Source organism: Acanthaster planci, linkage group LG08, assembly GCF_054643075.1.
Source record: "Acanthaster planci isolate LZ-2023a linkage group LG08, COTS_SCS, whole genome shotgun sequence".
Taxonomy (NCBI): Eukaryota; Metazoa; Echinodermata; class Asteroidea; order Valvatida; family Acanthasteridae; genus Acanthaster; species Acanthaster planci.
The window spans coordinates 13,831,983-13,847,978 of NC_141784.1; the positions used below are offsets into that span (position 1 = coordinate 13,831,983).

General features: G+C 40.9%; 1 protein-coding gene across 2 annotated transcripts; it reads left to right on the forward strand.

The window, feature by feature from the left end:
* Positions 1-98: 98 nt before the first annotated feature.
* Positions 99-15,845, forward strand: hibch (3-hydroxyisobutyryl-CoA hydrolase). Of its 2 annotated transcripts, XM_087139821.1 has the most exons (9): positions 99-249; positions 2,244-2,439; positions 3,625-3,709; positions 4,312-4,445; positions 5,345-5,569; positions 7,244-7,330; positions 7,940-8,080; positions 10,950-11,069; positions 12,676-15,845. In XM_087139821.1, exons 1-9 carry the CDS (start codon positions 227-229, stop codon positions 12,823-12,825), a joined length of 1,161 nt encoding a protein of 386 aa, XP_086995947.1. In that variant the 5' UTR covers positions 99-226; the 3' UTR covers positions 12,826-15,845. The 2 variants fall into 2 exon arrangements, with proteins under 2 accessions (XP_086995947.1, XP_086995948.1); XM_087139822.1 differs by lacking the exon at positions 2,244-2,439 and having other exon boundaries at positions 101-249.
* Positions 15,846-15,996: the final 151 nt, after the last annotated feature.

Here is a 15,996-nt window from a genome sequence, read left to right on the forward strand (position 1 = left end):
GCCCCAAAGAAAACGTTACCCCTCTTCGCAAAGTCTCCGGCCCTCGCCGAAACCGCCAAAAGGTTGGCCTTAATTGAACTGTGGAGGGCGCTTAACACCTCAGCTTGCTCAGATGGTCACAGTTCACGTGTTCAGAGTACTACGGAACCGACGTCCCAAATAGTTTATTTTAGTACGAAGTTGATGAGCTGCTTCACAGAGTTCAAAGTTACGTTTCTGTTGAGATATGTTGTCGAATATTTTGTCGAGGTAAGGAGACAACAGAGCTGTATGTCTGGGAAAGAATGTTGCGTCCTGAGTAGGGCCTTGCAAGTCCACTACAGTACCCCGGAACTGTGGGGTCTTCTCCCAGAGAGGAGCGGACGTTGGACCCCACAGTTCTGGGAGTAGCATGCCTAGGCCAGCTCAGGTTGGACGTCGTCTACATTGCATTGCGACTAATGTCCAGGGTATACAGGTATAAAATGCTCCTACAGTACGAAATTTTTTTCAGCGGTACATTTTTACCCGGCAAAAACAGCTCAAAATGTCGTTCACAAGTGCCTTGTATCCCAGATTCCATAAATGTTGTGTTGAAATTACTAATACGCCCGTAGACAATGTATTTTGTAGGAAACTTTGCGAAACTCCACGCTTGCCGTCGCAATTCGTTAGGGCCTAATGATCTACGAAATGCATAGTATTAATGACTGCCCCTTAAGCATGCGCGGAAGAGCTGTGGGTGTGATGAAGAAGTCGCAGATAAGGCTGTGTCCAAACGGACCTCCAAAGATACGGCTAGGCTGTTGTCTGCGCATCTCCACGCATTTCAAATGGAGCGAAGACCGAGACTTAGCTCTAGACAACATAACTGACAGAATGTGGGCCGAGCTTGGGGGCCATTTCACGCATGTGCTAATGTGTACTACCAGACGAACGTAGGTCACTCACGAATCGTGACGGTAAGCGTTACGTGGAGTTTCGCAGAATGTTTTGCAAAATACGTTGTCCACGGGCGTATTTAGTAATTTCAAAACAGCATTTATTGAATTCAGGATACAAGGCACTTGTGCACAACATTTGAGCTGGTAAAAATGTGACAAAAAAGGTAAAAAAAAAACTGCATTGTAGGAGGACTTTTTACTACCCTAAGTGAACGTCAGTCGTAGTGTAAGGAAAACCACATCCAACCTGGGCTAGGCCTAGGCATGCTCATGATGCTTTTATTGCCAGGCCCTACTTCCTGAACAGTAAGGCACTACCCTGTAGGCTTAACTGATTCCTGATGTTTGATGGTTCTGTATGCAACGACATTCAAATTTCATGTATCTTCCCCAAAATGAGTTTTGCTATGTCTTGGGGTGTTTCTGTAAAGAACAGTAGGTCTGTTGTGGACTTCAGTTTTCTTTTCAGTCAGTGCAAAAATGCCGGCTTAAAACTGATATGATACAATCGTTTAATTCCCACATTAAAACTGAGTGAGCATACATGTGTTTTAGTGTACCCTCAGCCTTGCCCCAAACTAGGGCCAGTCTACAGGACTACCCCCTATCCCTAGCCATTAACTCAATGCTCCCCAAAACACTGACAATTCCCTTACTTTGCAAAAAACTTCCTGGAAGCCCGATATTTCTCATACGGCTTCATTACCCAACATGCCCAAGCTGTTTATTAATTCACAAATATGAGAACTGATCCCTACAAATCATTCCCGTTTGACATGTTTAATAGCATTGTGCATTGAAGTACAAAGTACATTTGGATGGTCAATATGCACGTGCTTTGAGGTAGTGGAATAAATGTTTAAATTATTTATATTGAATGTTTACTAGCATTACGGTGGAGCATACCCCTATTAACTCTAGCCCCCTAGGCTCCTGCACTAGAAAGCACACTGAACCTCACAAAATCCAACAGGTGCATGTACTTGTACATGTACATGCAGGTCACTGTACCAAACCTGATATATGAATCTGTTGGGGTTTGAGTGATATGGTATGGATGGGTCTATGCAGTATAGGATGACTTGCACTGAACAGTACCAAACCTGACAAAATCAAGCACAGTCTAACATTTGGTACAGCAAGCCACACACTGCACACACCCCCAACTCACACAGAATCCAACACCATCACCTTGGGCCTTTCATCCCAGGTATGGTACCAAACCTGCTAAAACCTCACAACACCTGCTGTTGGAGTGTGGCAGGTTTGGGGTAGTTAGGGTCAATGTTTATCAACCACTCCATATTGTCATGTTCACAGATCTTCGTTGGGACGTACATCAGTCATTATGAGGCATCTTCAGCCCTCATGTGCACCAATGTCATCAGCTCCATCTCCAGATGAAGACGTCCTGTTTGACAAAGTAGACAAAAAATGTTTGGTCATTTTGAATAGACCCAAAGCTCTCAATGCACTCAACTTATCCATGGTTCGGAAGATAACACCAAAGCTTAAGGTGCAGTATAACTTAAGATGTTAGATGCCTTCTTAATTGGAAAGTTGCCAAACATTTTAAATTCCACATTGTATGAAGCAACATGTACATGTATAGGGCCCACAGTAAGAGTGCCTTGCTGTGTAGTGGTGTGGACCAACTCAGTCCTAAACCAACTTGATCCAAATCAACTCGGTGAGTCCCAAGTTGACTCACTCCCAGCTTCCAGGTCAACTTGGTCCCAAGTTGACATGGTGTCTATAGGAAAACGTACGTAAAGACTGGGGCCATACTGCACTTTTATAATTATAATTAGTGTGGTTCATGTTTCGACTCTGGACATGCCGAATTCAATCTAAAAATGCTGTCTACAATGACCGCGGTGTGTAGAAATGGCGGCGCTGGGCATCTTGATACCCCAAAAATTGAATCCGTTTACATTGGTTGATGTGACTCTGAATGGAATGAAACATCATAAACCCTTCACTTTCCATAACTTCCAGAGTTACACATGTCCTGATACTTTGTATTTGGACACCTTTTCCTTAACCTGAGCAATATCAGAATTATTCATTTCAGAATGAGACACTGAGCCCAAACCAACAGAAGTTACCAAAATTGCATACTTTGGGCCTGCTAATAGTTCGGCCAGCCAATTTCGCCAAGTGTACATTAACCCTGGAATCGACCACTCGTTTTTGTCCAATGGTGATGGAATGTCCTTATTAAATCCATTTTTTATTCAAGTCTTGATGGAGTTGAATTAATGTTGAATCTAAATGAAAACTGCAGAACTGGCCAATGACAGGATGATTGAAGTAATCTATATCGTGGACCCTCACTGTTGTTCATTTTTTGATAATTTTTTTATCAATCCTTACATTCCTGGTGCATCAGCAAGCTGTTTGCTATGACGATGCATTTACTGTACAACCTCACATGCGTCGTGTCCAGGTCGATCAACCAATCTCCCCAGTCAGTGTAATGTACCTCCCCAACTAATTATAGTTTTCTCTTTATTATACACCAAAAATTCTGAATTAAATTATTTCCTTTAAAAAGCACAAAACAAATTAAGCAAACTTTTTCCCATGACAAGTGGCTTCTCTTGGTGACTTCATGGTGGTGCTGAAAAAAATTGTCATACATGCACTTTGCGTTCATGGGTATGTAAAACTTGAACTGCAGTTGCATTTTTTGTCTTAGGAATGGGCCGCCGATCCACAGAACAGTATGGTGATTATCAAAGGAACTGGTGAAAAGGCCTTCTGTGCAGGAGGAGATATAAAAGGTAGACTGCTGGTGGTACATGTATGGGGATAACATCAGGACAGTAACCAGTGATGAAGGTACCGGGAGAGGACTTTTAGCTGTGGGGAACCTGTGAATGGCCACAAGGCCTGTTATGAGGGGATGAGGCCTTCATATGGACACCGAAATACATGTATTCAAGGGGCACATTTTTTTTAATGTTTCATTCATTTTTTGCGCATTACCCATGCAGTTTTAATGGTTCTAATAACAGCTTCTGGAGTACAAATGTAAAATATATATAAACTATATGTACAACCTAAACATGCTGAATTTTACCTTCTGAAGATTTCATTGCACCATTTTGTTATAATCTCAAAACTTGTTCTTCAGTGGGGCACACCATGTGATCGGGTATTTGAAGAGTATAAAGTATGTACACATAACACAAGATGCGATTTGTGCCAGTTACGTTAAGCAAGCCTGTCTGTAGACAGGCTTGTTAACCATGCAAAATTAGTGTTTTTTCTAAAGGGGCAATTCTAACGTTATTCTCAGAGCCCAAGTGATTTTTTTTCCCTGAGTATAGTAACTATATCTTGTTTGTTATTTTGCGTCATTGCAATATGTCTGTCACTGCAGCCGTGACGGAACTCGGCAAGGAGAGTGTTTCCAAGGGAGCGATCTTCTTCAGAGAGGAATACATCCTAAACAACGCCATAGCCACCCTACCAATACCCTACATTGCACTCATTGATGGCATCACTATGGGTGGAGTGAGTACTGTCATAGGCTCAGAAATTCAGCACATTACCAAAAGTTATCCGTGCTCCCTTGGGGGTTTTTAGTCATTAAAAATAAATCATGACTGGTTTGTAGGCATTGTTGGGAGAGAACGTTTATTCCTTCCCTTGGAAGAAAAAAATTGAAAAACCAAAATGGGGGAAAAGAACAAGTAAACAAATCAGAAAAATGAAAGGAAAATAAAATCAAATATTGGTCTGAAAATATCTTGGAATTGAGTGCTTGGCCCCTCCATCCCATTGAATTTCCCTACTCGGAAAAAGTGCTTTGCCACACCCCCACCTGGAAAAAATGGTGACACCCATGGACTGGTTCTTCTGACCAAGTTTATGAACACAACTTCGGCCTCTATGAATGACCACGTAAATTGCAAAGAAACAGGGCACCACCTGTGTGAATATTTGAAGGAAGTAAATCTGTGGAAGCTGGAAAAAGATATTGTGTGTGAAATCAATAATGTTCACAGTCTTGGATAAAGTAGCGTCATTGGTCTCAAATGGTCACTAGTTTGCAAGGAATAGAACATCATTTACATCACTTGAAATGTGCCTTAGATGTCATTTGTCTCTTGCAGTGAGTGTCACATGTTTACAAGAACACCTGATAAAAGATGTGCAACCTCTCTGTCTCTGCAACCTCCAAATCTTATATGTGGCAAGGAGGCTTCCATTAATCATAAGATACATATTACAATGTACAACATTTATCTCTTCCCTTCAAGGAAGCGTGGCCCGCTTTGCTTGTCATGTATCTCTCGAGAGTAAAAAAAGAAAAAGTCACATTAGAGCAGTCAACACCTGTTAAAGTTACGTTAGTACCAACCATCAGTAAAATTGATTTTACTTGATACTGTACCTCAAAATCCCCTCAGGGTGTGGGTCTGTCAGTCCACGGCTTGTTCAGAGTGGCCACAGAAAGGACTCTCTTTGCCATGCCCGAGACGGCTATTGGTCTCTTTCCTGATGTGGGAGGGGGCTACTTCTTACCCAGACTCCAAGGCAAGCTGGGACTATACCTGGCCCTGACAGGTTACCGACTGAAGGGACGTGAGGTACAGAAAGCCGGGGTGGCCACGCACTTTGTAGAATCAAACAGGGTGAGTTTTAAGCATTGTACTGTAATTTTGCTTTCATGCCTTTGAGGATGATTCTCCTAGGAGTGAAACATCAGGCCCTCTGACATTTTAGATTTGTTTGTTTTCAGGTCACTGTTGTCAGCGGTCTGCAGCACTTTTTGTTGTACTTTTCTAAAATCAATATTGTTCAATTGTAAAGTTTTGCTTTGTGTTGTCAATCCTTTGTCCCTGACCCTCCAAGGTGTGTTGACTAGCCCTGCCAAATGCAACACCAAGCAACAGTCGTCCAAGTTCTATGCCTGCTCAGTATAACAAATGGTTTTTCCAATGCATTTTAATGATCACCCATTTAAGAGCTCGCCAGCTGGAAGAATGGTACATGTACAGAACTCCTCAATACAGGCAATTCACAATGGTGCGCCTCCAAGAGTTTGTAATGCGTTGGCCAATCACAACGTGCAAAATCTGTCGACCCTTTTCAAACGTGCTTTGGGTCAACGGATTTCATGCATCGTGATTGGCCAACGCGTTGCAAACTCTTGGAGGTGCGCTATATTGCCTGTATTGAGCGTAATCATCTACATGTAAAAGCGACAACGCCTCAGTGAGCAGGCACTACAAAACACTATACAGGTCCCCATGCCTGGTGTGTACCCATGCAGGTGTGAACCATACAGGACCCTACCTTACTTTGCATAAAAGGGCATATAAGGAAATTTGGCCAACTTGGCAACATACAGTTTGTGTCTTCAAATTAATCAAACACTTGGCGTAAAATATCATTGACTTGTGACAGTCATAGTCCAATGAAGAAAGAAAATAGGATTTGATTTGACAATGAATGTCTCTAACAGTTCTTAATTTTGCTGTCTACTATAAAGTCCATGCATGATCTGTGCTGAAAACATCAAATCTTTTGCAGCTGTGTGCAAGCCAGGTCACTTCAGTAAAGATAGTTCTTACTTGGACAGTGGGCTTGGCCCAAAGTCATTGTGTCAATAGGAATTGTGACAAATAATCCGTTGGTACACAGATTTGTTCCCTCATCAGGACCTGCAGTGCACAGAGTCTGGTTGAAAGAAGTGTGCAGTAGTCAGGAAGTATGTGTCAGTGCATCTCTTATGGCACATGCACATGGACACCTACTACAAAGATATATACTGTTATAATGGGAAGGCATAGGCAATTTATCAATTATCAGTTCAAATGTAAAAAGCACTCCACTCCATACAGAATATTTGGATGAAGTTTCATGGATAGGGAATATTTACCAGCAACATATTTGGTATTGCTTACAAGGAGCTTGGGTTCAGGCTGTGGCAAGATTTATTGTTGGATGTGTAGCACACTGGAGACTATTTGATTCTCACAGAGTTCTCGCATTTACCTACATAATTTTTATCAAATCTGTCTGGTTCCTCCAAATACACACGTTGAATGTATGTTGAAGTACTACAGGATAGTGTAGTTGAAAACAAAAAAATCTGATTGAATGTTCCAGATAAATGGCTGGTTTCAACAGTTAAAGTAAAGGCTGACCGCTGTCAATGGTTTACCAAACTTTGAACTGCCATAATTGATATGCTCAATGGCTCGTGTATTGAGCTGTTCATACTAAATTTACCTCATCAACTCCCTACTTGCCTCAATATACATGTAACATCGATGTCTGCATTTGCCTTGTTTGTCTTCCAGATGAAAGAATTAGAAGATAAATTGCTCGCATTGCCTAGCCCCAGCCAGTCAGACATTGTCCAGCTACTAGATGAATACCAAAGTCAGGTATGCTGAATCTTGTTCCAAACACACACACACACTGATTGTTATGAGGCCGCACAGCACCACCGACTATTCCATTCTATGGGCTAGATTTTGCAATCCTGGCTGGGAACCAAAACTCTTGTAAAGCCTGCTTCACATGTTTGGGTCTGGCATAGTTTTGTACTTATGGTTATTTAAAACAGCTTAATCCACTTAAAAATGTCTGTAAACAGTTTTTGAATTCAATTATCCTGGTTGAGTGCTGTGTGAGTGAATGGAATGTGCAGTAACTGGTCTTAGGTCTAGTTAGGAAAGAATATTTGAAAGGCTGAATAATTTAGTGGGAGGAAATGATAGGTGGTGAGTGCACAATTGAAGTTGAAATTACTTTTGCGAAGGCTCACTAGGCCAGCAATTTCTATTTGACATTTCTAAAAACAGTCATCAGGTCTTGTAGCCAGATCATATGAATTTGAAAGTTTGGTGTAGTTTTACATATAGAAAAAGTAATTCAAAGACAACAGTGTTAGTCAATTTTGGATTTTTATTACTTTGCCATAACCATCCACTCTCCTGAGAAGGTTTTTATTCTAGGTAATATATGGATATGTATGAAACCTTCCTTTTCAGAGTCAACTAGATGCAGACAAGCCCTTTTCACTGGAGCCACACATAGACAACATCAATAGGCTGTTTGGTGGTGGTTCCTTGGAGGAAATCTTCCAGGCTCTTGAGAGCGATGGCTCAGATTGGGCACTGAAGCAACTGGAGGTAAAGGTCATTCACAGAACGTTAGCCTAGTAGTTACAAACCTCAAATTTCACTCTTTTTTTACTATCCCCCACCGGCTGACTTTCCACTTACCCATTCACAAGAACGACTTACCACTTTGTTTATCGTCAGATTAGGCCAAACAAAATAATCGTGCTTCCTATTACATTTACATTGGGAAAACCAATAGGTATGGTAGGTGGGTAGTATCTTTTTTCTCTTCTAAAGTTTTTGGGTCAAAAATTGTAGGGTGGGAAATTTTATTTTTAAATTAAAAGGTAATTTTGATATTTTTTTCCAAAAATTGTTTGAAAGCTCATACAAACCAATGTATATAGAGCACTTAAAACCCATGCAATGATAAATGACAGTAACTTGGTGTGACCTGCCCTAATTATCATGAGATCCTCTATCGGCAAAAGCAAAAATGTACTAACTTTATTTCAAGCCGTAAATTCCCAGTGAAATGTGTGCTACCGTGAGTTATAGTGGAGATTGTTTGTCACCACTTCCGCTCACTCAAGAACGGCTGTAATGAGTCCCACAGACACACGTATGAATATTAGATAAGACTTGAAGCTATGCATGGTGGAAGTACTAAATTAGGTTAGGCTTGCGGTTGCACCATGAACCAGTCACCCTCCTGAAGATGAACAAGGCAAACTGTTTGGAACGTCGAGTGTTCACCTTCGCTTCTTCTGAGAACCACACACTCACAAAAGAGATTCTTCCTTGTACATGGTGCAACCACAAGCCTCATCTAATTTTGTATGAATACTGATGTTTCATTGGCAGCCAATCACAACACAATGACCGGATGGTCCCAGGATGCTGTCGATAGACACAAGGCTTGCGCTTCTAGCCACACAGATACGTATCACTATATGCACGTACTGTACACGTACATGTACATGCACAGTAGATTCAGTCTCGTGCATTGCATGGAGCTCCAGTACTGTCCGGTGTCCCAACAAGGATATTATACAGGATCGCAGTGTATACAACTTAGCTTGATTCTAGGCCGGGACGTCCGTGTGAAAACCGGAGTGAATAAGTTAAAGGAGCTTAGTGAAAATAGAAACATTTTTTCTGTTTATAAATAATTTATTCATACACTTATTAATCATTAATCTCACTCAATCTCCACCATGGCTTTAATTCACACTTACCCAGCACCTGAATCATTAATCTCACTCAATCTCCACCATGGCTTTAATTCACACTTACCCAGCACCTGAATCATTAATCTCACTCAATCTCCACCATGGCTTTAATTCACACTTACCCAGCACCTGAATCATTAATCTCACTCAATCTCCACCATGGCTTTAATTCACACTTACCCAGCACCTTAATCATTAATCTCACTCAATCTCCACCATGGCTTTAATTCACACTTACCCAGCACCTGAATCGTTAATCTCACTCAATCTCCACCATGGCTTTAATTCACACTTACCCAGCACCTGAATCATTAATCTCACTCAATCTCCACCATGGCTTTAATTCACACTTACCCAGCACCTGAATCATTTTTGAAATTCACTTACTGCTCATGAAAATCCATTTACCACTGATAAGTGGGTAAGCGTTAATTTTGAGGCTTGAGTTATTACATGTACATAAGTAGCTTAGCTGACCTCTCCTCTATGTGTACTTGTACACTCTGTCACTGTCCTATGATATTAGCATCCTTGTGCATGGTCTGAAAAAAACAATGTTCAGCGCCCGTTTTTTTTTTTTCTGTAAAACTACTGAAGTGTGATTAGTAGGTTTCATGAAATTGAATTTCCTTTTGGTTTGAACTCCCAATAATAAAAAGATTTTGCATTTATATTGTTTGATAGAAATTATTGAGCTTTGCAATCTGTTGATATCCCACCCTCCAAGAAAAGAAAAAGATTTTACCCAGCTCAAGCTGACTATGCCATGTATACCTTACATACAGAACAGTTGTTCAGATGTTGGTATGCACTTTTATGCAATCAAATTTAGAAAATAATTAGGAGGCTATTCTGTGTTGGTTTATTTGGATGGTACTTATTTGGTAAATACTTTAGATTGATGAAATATAATGCAGGCACTTTACTCGTTCATCACTTGAACAAGACTCAGTGGTCAAGTGGTGCAGTTCTGTTAACACTAGTTCAGAACAATGATTCACTTGCAAGATATACTATAAACAGAACTAGTGTCTATGAGTGCATTGGAAGGAGGTGAAGGAATTGGATGTTCTATTCCACGAGGTGAATGGGACGTTTAACCTGTCATCTCAAGAAATGATCCTTTCTATTGCACAAATGTGACATAATCATTATTGTTTTATACGGTGCCTGAATAAATCTTCTTATTGTTCAAAGCATTGTTTTCTTTTCTCTATTCCAGCATAAAATGAGGACAAGAAGTTGTTTTCCTCTGAATGAGTTCCTACTTTAACACATGTTCTGGGGCGTCTTGCAAAGTCCTCTTATCACGTGTTTAATTTGGTTCTTCATGTTAGAAGCATCAGCATCTTATATGCGTTCTGAAATTTCCTCATCAGTGAAGAGGGCTGGAGCTTCATTTTCAGCCTTAGCTTCCTGCCATTTTGTGTGAACAGCTGCGTTACGGCTCATACCGTCTACAGAAGAACTGTGTGTAGCCCAAGTGAGCATTTTGCCTTTGACCAAAAGGAGCTCCTGCGTGGTTCTGTTGCACTATTTCTGCAGTGTGCATGTGCAGTGCATAAGTCTGAATGTTTCATGTGACATGATCTGGAATTCACCAACCAGACTATGGGGATTTACTCTGGCACTGTATTACAGGCTCTAGTTTGGGGCCCAGGAGATGCCGTGGCTATTAATTCCTGTGTACTTTTCTTGATGAGCAGATATTGAGGAAGATGTCTCCTACTTCCATGAAGATCACCCACCGACAGCTGACTCTAGGAGCTAGTATGAGCCTACAGGATGTGTTACCTATGGAGCTTCGGATGGCACACGGTTGTGTTGTAAGTAATGCTTCATTCTTTGTCTTGTCAACTTATGTACATTTACTTGAATATTGGGTCAGTGTATGTGTACTTAAATACCAGGCCAATAGGTATGTACTAGAGTATTAAGCCAGTGGGTGAGTACTTGAGTTCCAGGCCTGTGGGTGAGTACTTGAGTTACAGGCCAGTGGGTGAGTACTTGAGTACCAGGCCAGTGAGTGTGTATTAGTGTACCAGGCCAATGAGTGTGTACTTAAGTACTAAGCCATTGTATGAATTCTGGAGCACCTGGCCAGAGGGTGTGTATAATATTTTACTAGGCCCCACCAGGCCTGTCAGACTTCAACGATATGCATCGGGCATGTCATGTCTCGTACATGCTTTAGGCCATGCCTCATGTTTAGGCCATGTTCAGCTAGTATGATATGTTCATCATCAGACTGAAGGATTGAATTTGATGCACAGCTTTCCTATGAGGAATGTTATGCCACTTTTCACCCCGGTCTGAAAATAAAGTATCTCCTGGTCTTAAACTTCCATGGTCAATGTATGGTAAGCAGGCTGTGTACACGAGGAATCCCCAAATGGCATGATGAAACTATTCTTGTCTATCACCTTAATTTAATTGCACACCTGGTAACAATGTTTCAGTCCTCATGTCCACATATCCAACAGTAGAACTTTGGAAAGCAAAGAAAAAAAAACAGTACTTGTATACAGATCAAACTACCCAAGACCTGAAATTAAATTCAGAGTGTTTTAATAAAAGTGGATATTTGCAAAGCGTTCATGAACTCTGATGTTCATGGCGCTGTAAATTTAATACCAGATTTAACAAAGAAGCAGTCATAACGGAAAACAAATGTACAACCAAAAGCAATACAATAAAGGAGGTGAAAACTGGTGAATTTTCAGTGTGTCTAAGAAGCTTATCTGATGTAAAGAGATAGGCAGGTCAGTGGGGCCAGTGTATGAAAATGCATGTTGGCCACAGGAGTGTTTGGTTCTGGGTATCCAAAGGATGTGTATGTATTAGAAGATGGAAGGCTGGTTTGTGTGGGTTGGGGGGTTTTGAAGATTGATAGAACAAACAAGTGGCCAACTCTGACCGCCTGTATGGTGAATCATAGTACATTTAATATCTGCTGTGTAAGAGAAGTGAATCACCACAGTGCACCACCAAGACATTTGGCTTGAAGGGACCACTTTTCAACTTCAGCGTTATCCTGCATATCTGTATTTATATCCGCAGGGAATCGTTCATTTGACTTTTCGTCAATGTTCACTTGCAGTTCTACGCAAACACGAATGTGCCTGATAGCCTCATAAGTAAACTTGTGATTATTCACTCGTACAAAATTGTTGGAATGTGTATTATGCTTGTTGAAACGAAGTCACGTACCCTTGTGCATAATGAATGCCATTTGGCATATGTATGTCAACTTTTGCCATAAGGCACTGCTAAAAGTAACCATCCACTGAGTTGCCCGTTTGTGGTGCATGGTTCAGTGAATTGCTTCCATACAATGAGACCACAGGTGAAGTATGTTGACAAACTCATGTGCAACAATTAGTGATTTTTCAATGAATTTGATCCGCTTTTCGTTTTCATTATATCATGCAGAGGGGCAAGGATTTCTATGAAGGGGTCCGAGCTGTGCTTGTGGATAAGGACAACAATCCTAAATGGTCACCTGACACCCTAGAGGGGGTGACAGATGACATCATAGAGGATCACTTCCGTCATCTTGATGACAGTGAATTGATTTTATAGGACATCACCGTAACGCACATTTACTGGATATTTCTACAATTATGTGCCATATGAACAGAGGTATATATGTAAATCAAAATGTTTTTATCGTGATTACAGACTACGAGGACTGACAAAGATTTGAAACTTACACTAAGGCCCTGTCTCAGTTATTGGGTATAAATTCGTTTGTGAATGCTGTAAGAGATTCCAGGAAGATCCTGCATATGTCTCGTCTGAGTATCATCGTGCGGCTCAGAAACGACACCTGATATATGCAACCCTTTGTGCTATCCAGTAAGAGCCAACTGTAGAGGCTGTGATGTCATGTGGATCAGAAACCTGCTAAATGTTTTTGATCAGATGATAGGTGTCAGCCAACTGACAGATGAGTCGCAGATCAGCTGATGATGCTCAGCCAACCTGCACTGCAAGCATGTTTTAGACCTGGAGACTAGAGTGTGCCTGACCTGCTTCTCTGTACATTGTAGCTAGCAAATACACAAATACGAACCAACATTGTTGCATAATTTATTAGCGAACATGCACAGATACGGTAGATGCTGTCAGCAAGTAAGTATCTATTACATAAACTAGCATTTGTCCTTTAACCCTCCTATGCTGAAGTCACTCTTTGGGTCATTTGGTGAACACCTCAAAGAAGCACAGCTGTGTCATGTTGTGCACTGCACCAACGTCCCTCACGGGAATATCAGATTGCACTTTTGTGCTGCCCACCAACTGTGCTTCACTGTTTCATGTGCATAATTGTGCAGTAAACCAAATGCAGTGAAGAGGACTGCACAAAAGACCCTGGGTCATTTTGTGCTGGCAATCTACTGTGTACACACTGAACCTGTGCATGTTTGAGTTGTGCTCACCAGTGACTGTGGGCATTTGTGCACATTTGTGCTGTAAAACCAAAGGAGGGTTAATAGATTGATTGCACCTGCTAAGTCATGTGACCTATAGTGAGTATTAAACTTCAAAAATAATGGTGCCCTCCCATAGCAAGTGTTTTTTTACCAAAAATAAAGCCAGTTGTCAGTAGGGTACTCAGCATGTCTGTAATGTTGGCACAGTACCGACCGTTGGTTTTATTTTTGCTAAATAATACTTATAAATTACTTTGCTATGGGAAGATGCTATGGTTGCTGATGTTTGATACCCACTGTAGAGTCCCGAAGTGAAAATGTCACATGTACAAATACAGGTGTTTCACAATAGGGTGCCTCCAAGAGTTTGCAAGCATTGGCCAATCACAATGCGCAAAATCTGTCGACCCAATGCATGTTTGGAAAGGGTCGACGGATTTTGCGGGTTGTGATTGGCCAGTGTGTTGCAAACTTTTGGAGGCGCCCTATTGTGAATTGCTTGTATTATGTATGTTAAAGGTAATAGCGCAAGAACCATTGTGTAAACCAACATGCCCACACACTCCATTCGTTTGTACAGCAATTCCTGGTTCTAAATGGTGTCGCATTTCAGTACTCTATTGGTCACATGACTTAGCAAGCGCAGTTGTCCTATTTGCATGAATTTTCAATGCAGTTTATTGATAGTCTCTCTGAAATGTTGGTCAATTGAAGGAACCAGTGTTGGCCCGTAGAACTGTTGAACTATGATGGGGTTCTATGAATGCAAAATTTCAGTGTGATGGGGGCGCTGTAGCATGACTTGTGGCCAATGCCCATATTACATCCTTCAGTTTGTGTGCACTCAGCAGGAGTGAGTTATGGCAGTGTACATGGATTGTCTAGTTGTTCACATTTTTGGACACATGCTGTTTAAGCTCATATTTGTGTTTGTGTGGCAGGTCATGCAAACAGTGACTCTATCGAGAGAGATATACTATGTCTGTGATTAACTACAGGACAACCATTGCAAGATGTCAACCAGGGGCCAATTTCATAGAGCTGCTTAAATTAAGCACGAAATCTGCTTAAGCGTGAAAAAACCTTGCTTAAAAAAACAATGCTCAAACCAGACTCTATCTGACTGTCATTGTCAAGACAGCTGAATACGATCCCCACACAATCAACATAACATGGAGTTTTGGCTGGTTACCCGAGTTATCAAGCAAGGTTTTCTCACGCTTAAGCAAGTTTTGTGCTTAAGCAGCTCTATGAAATTTGTCCCATCTGGATGTTTAATGTGGTACTGTGCTATGAATTTCTCTTACCCGGTTCATAATTGTAATGCCACTTCAGTTTAAACCACGCCCACTGCACATAGAGTTACATGGAACCATGGAACCTGGAGGTAACACGCAACTCGAGTGCTCATCCAATTGGAGCTCAAAATCAGTGATGACCGTCACAAACCAGATGGAGAAGTGGTCACACTTGCAGGCTGGACTTACAGATTTGCAGTCAAGTATATACATGTCACCAGTATCAAAGGAAAGACCCTCATTTTATACTCACGTTATTCTTGATACTCTCCTGTACAATGTCAGCACAGGTTTGTAAAATGGACCTTCAGGAAGCAAAGTGTATCTGGTGTTTGCAGTTACTCTTAATTACAGACTTAGTCATCTGAATTCATTTACTATCTCTTCAATAAGATATATAAATACTACAGTATTTCTGTATTCATTACAGATTGGAAGAAACAAGTTATGATATGCTATTTTTGAAGCAATTAAATATTGAGAAATGTACTGAGGTTGAAATGAGTGGTTTTTACCTTAGTTAAATAATTGCTTTATTGAAAAACTGCTGTTGCATTGAGTATGACATGTTAGTATCTCATATAGCAATCCTCATGCGTCCTCAGCATTTGCTATTGCACTTGTTTTTGTATTCATGTATAATGCTTGTATGGATTGTGTGGTATTGAAGCTACGGCTGGCATTCTGCCAAAGCACTAGTTGATTGGGCTAGTATTCTCACGCATGACTTGTTTTGCAAATCCATAAAATGTCTGGGCATTTTGCAGTTTTTAAAATTTTTCTCCCAATATGTGTGTTTACTTGTCCATCATTTGTAACGCAGTGAAAATAAAACTCTTGGAAACCTTGAGCTGTTCAAGGATCCAGATGAGCTTGCCTATAGCTGTTCTATATTATGTAGTAATGTGTTGTCTTGAAGACTTTGACAAGAAAGGGCAAAACATACACAAGAATTCTTGTACATGTACACTGCTGCCTTTTTGACCACAAAATGAAGTAATGGCTTTTATTGCACAAAG

What these genes read in the sequence shown, in the direction of transcription:
- hibch (XM_087139821.1), top strand. Translation starts at nt 227, where the DNA reads ATGTTGTCGAATATTTTGTCGAG. An exon ending in TGCAGGAGGAGATATAAAAG is followed by an intron (nt 3,710 to 4,311) that starts GTAGACTGCTGG and finishes CTGTCACTGCAG; the next exon opens with CCGTGACGGAACTCGGCAAG. An exon ending in ACTTTGTAGAATCAAACAGG is followed by an intron (nt 5,570 to 7,243) that starts GTGAGTTTTAAG and finishes TTTGTCTTCCAG; the next exon opens with ATGAAAGAATTAGAAGATAA.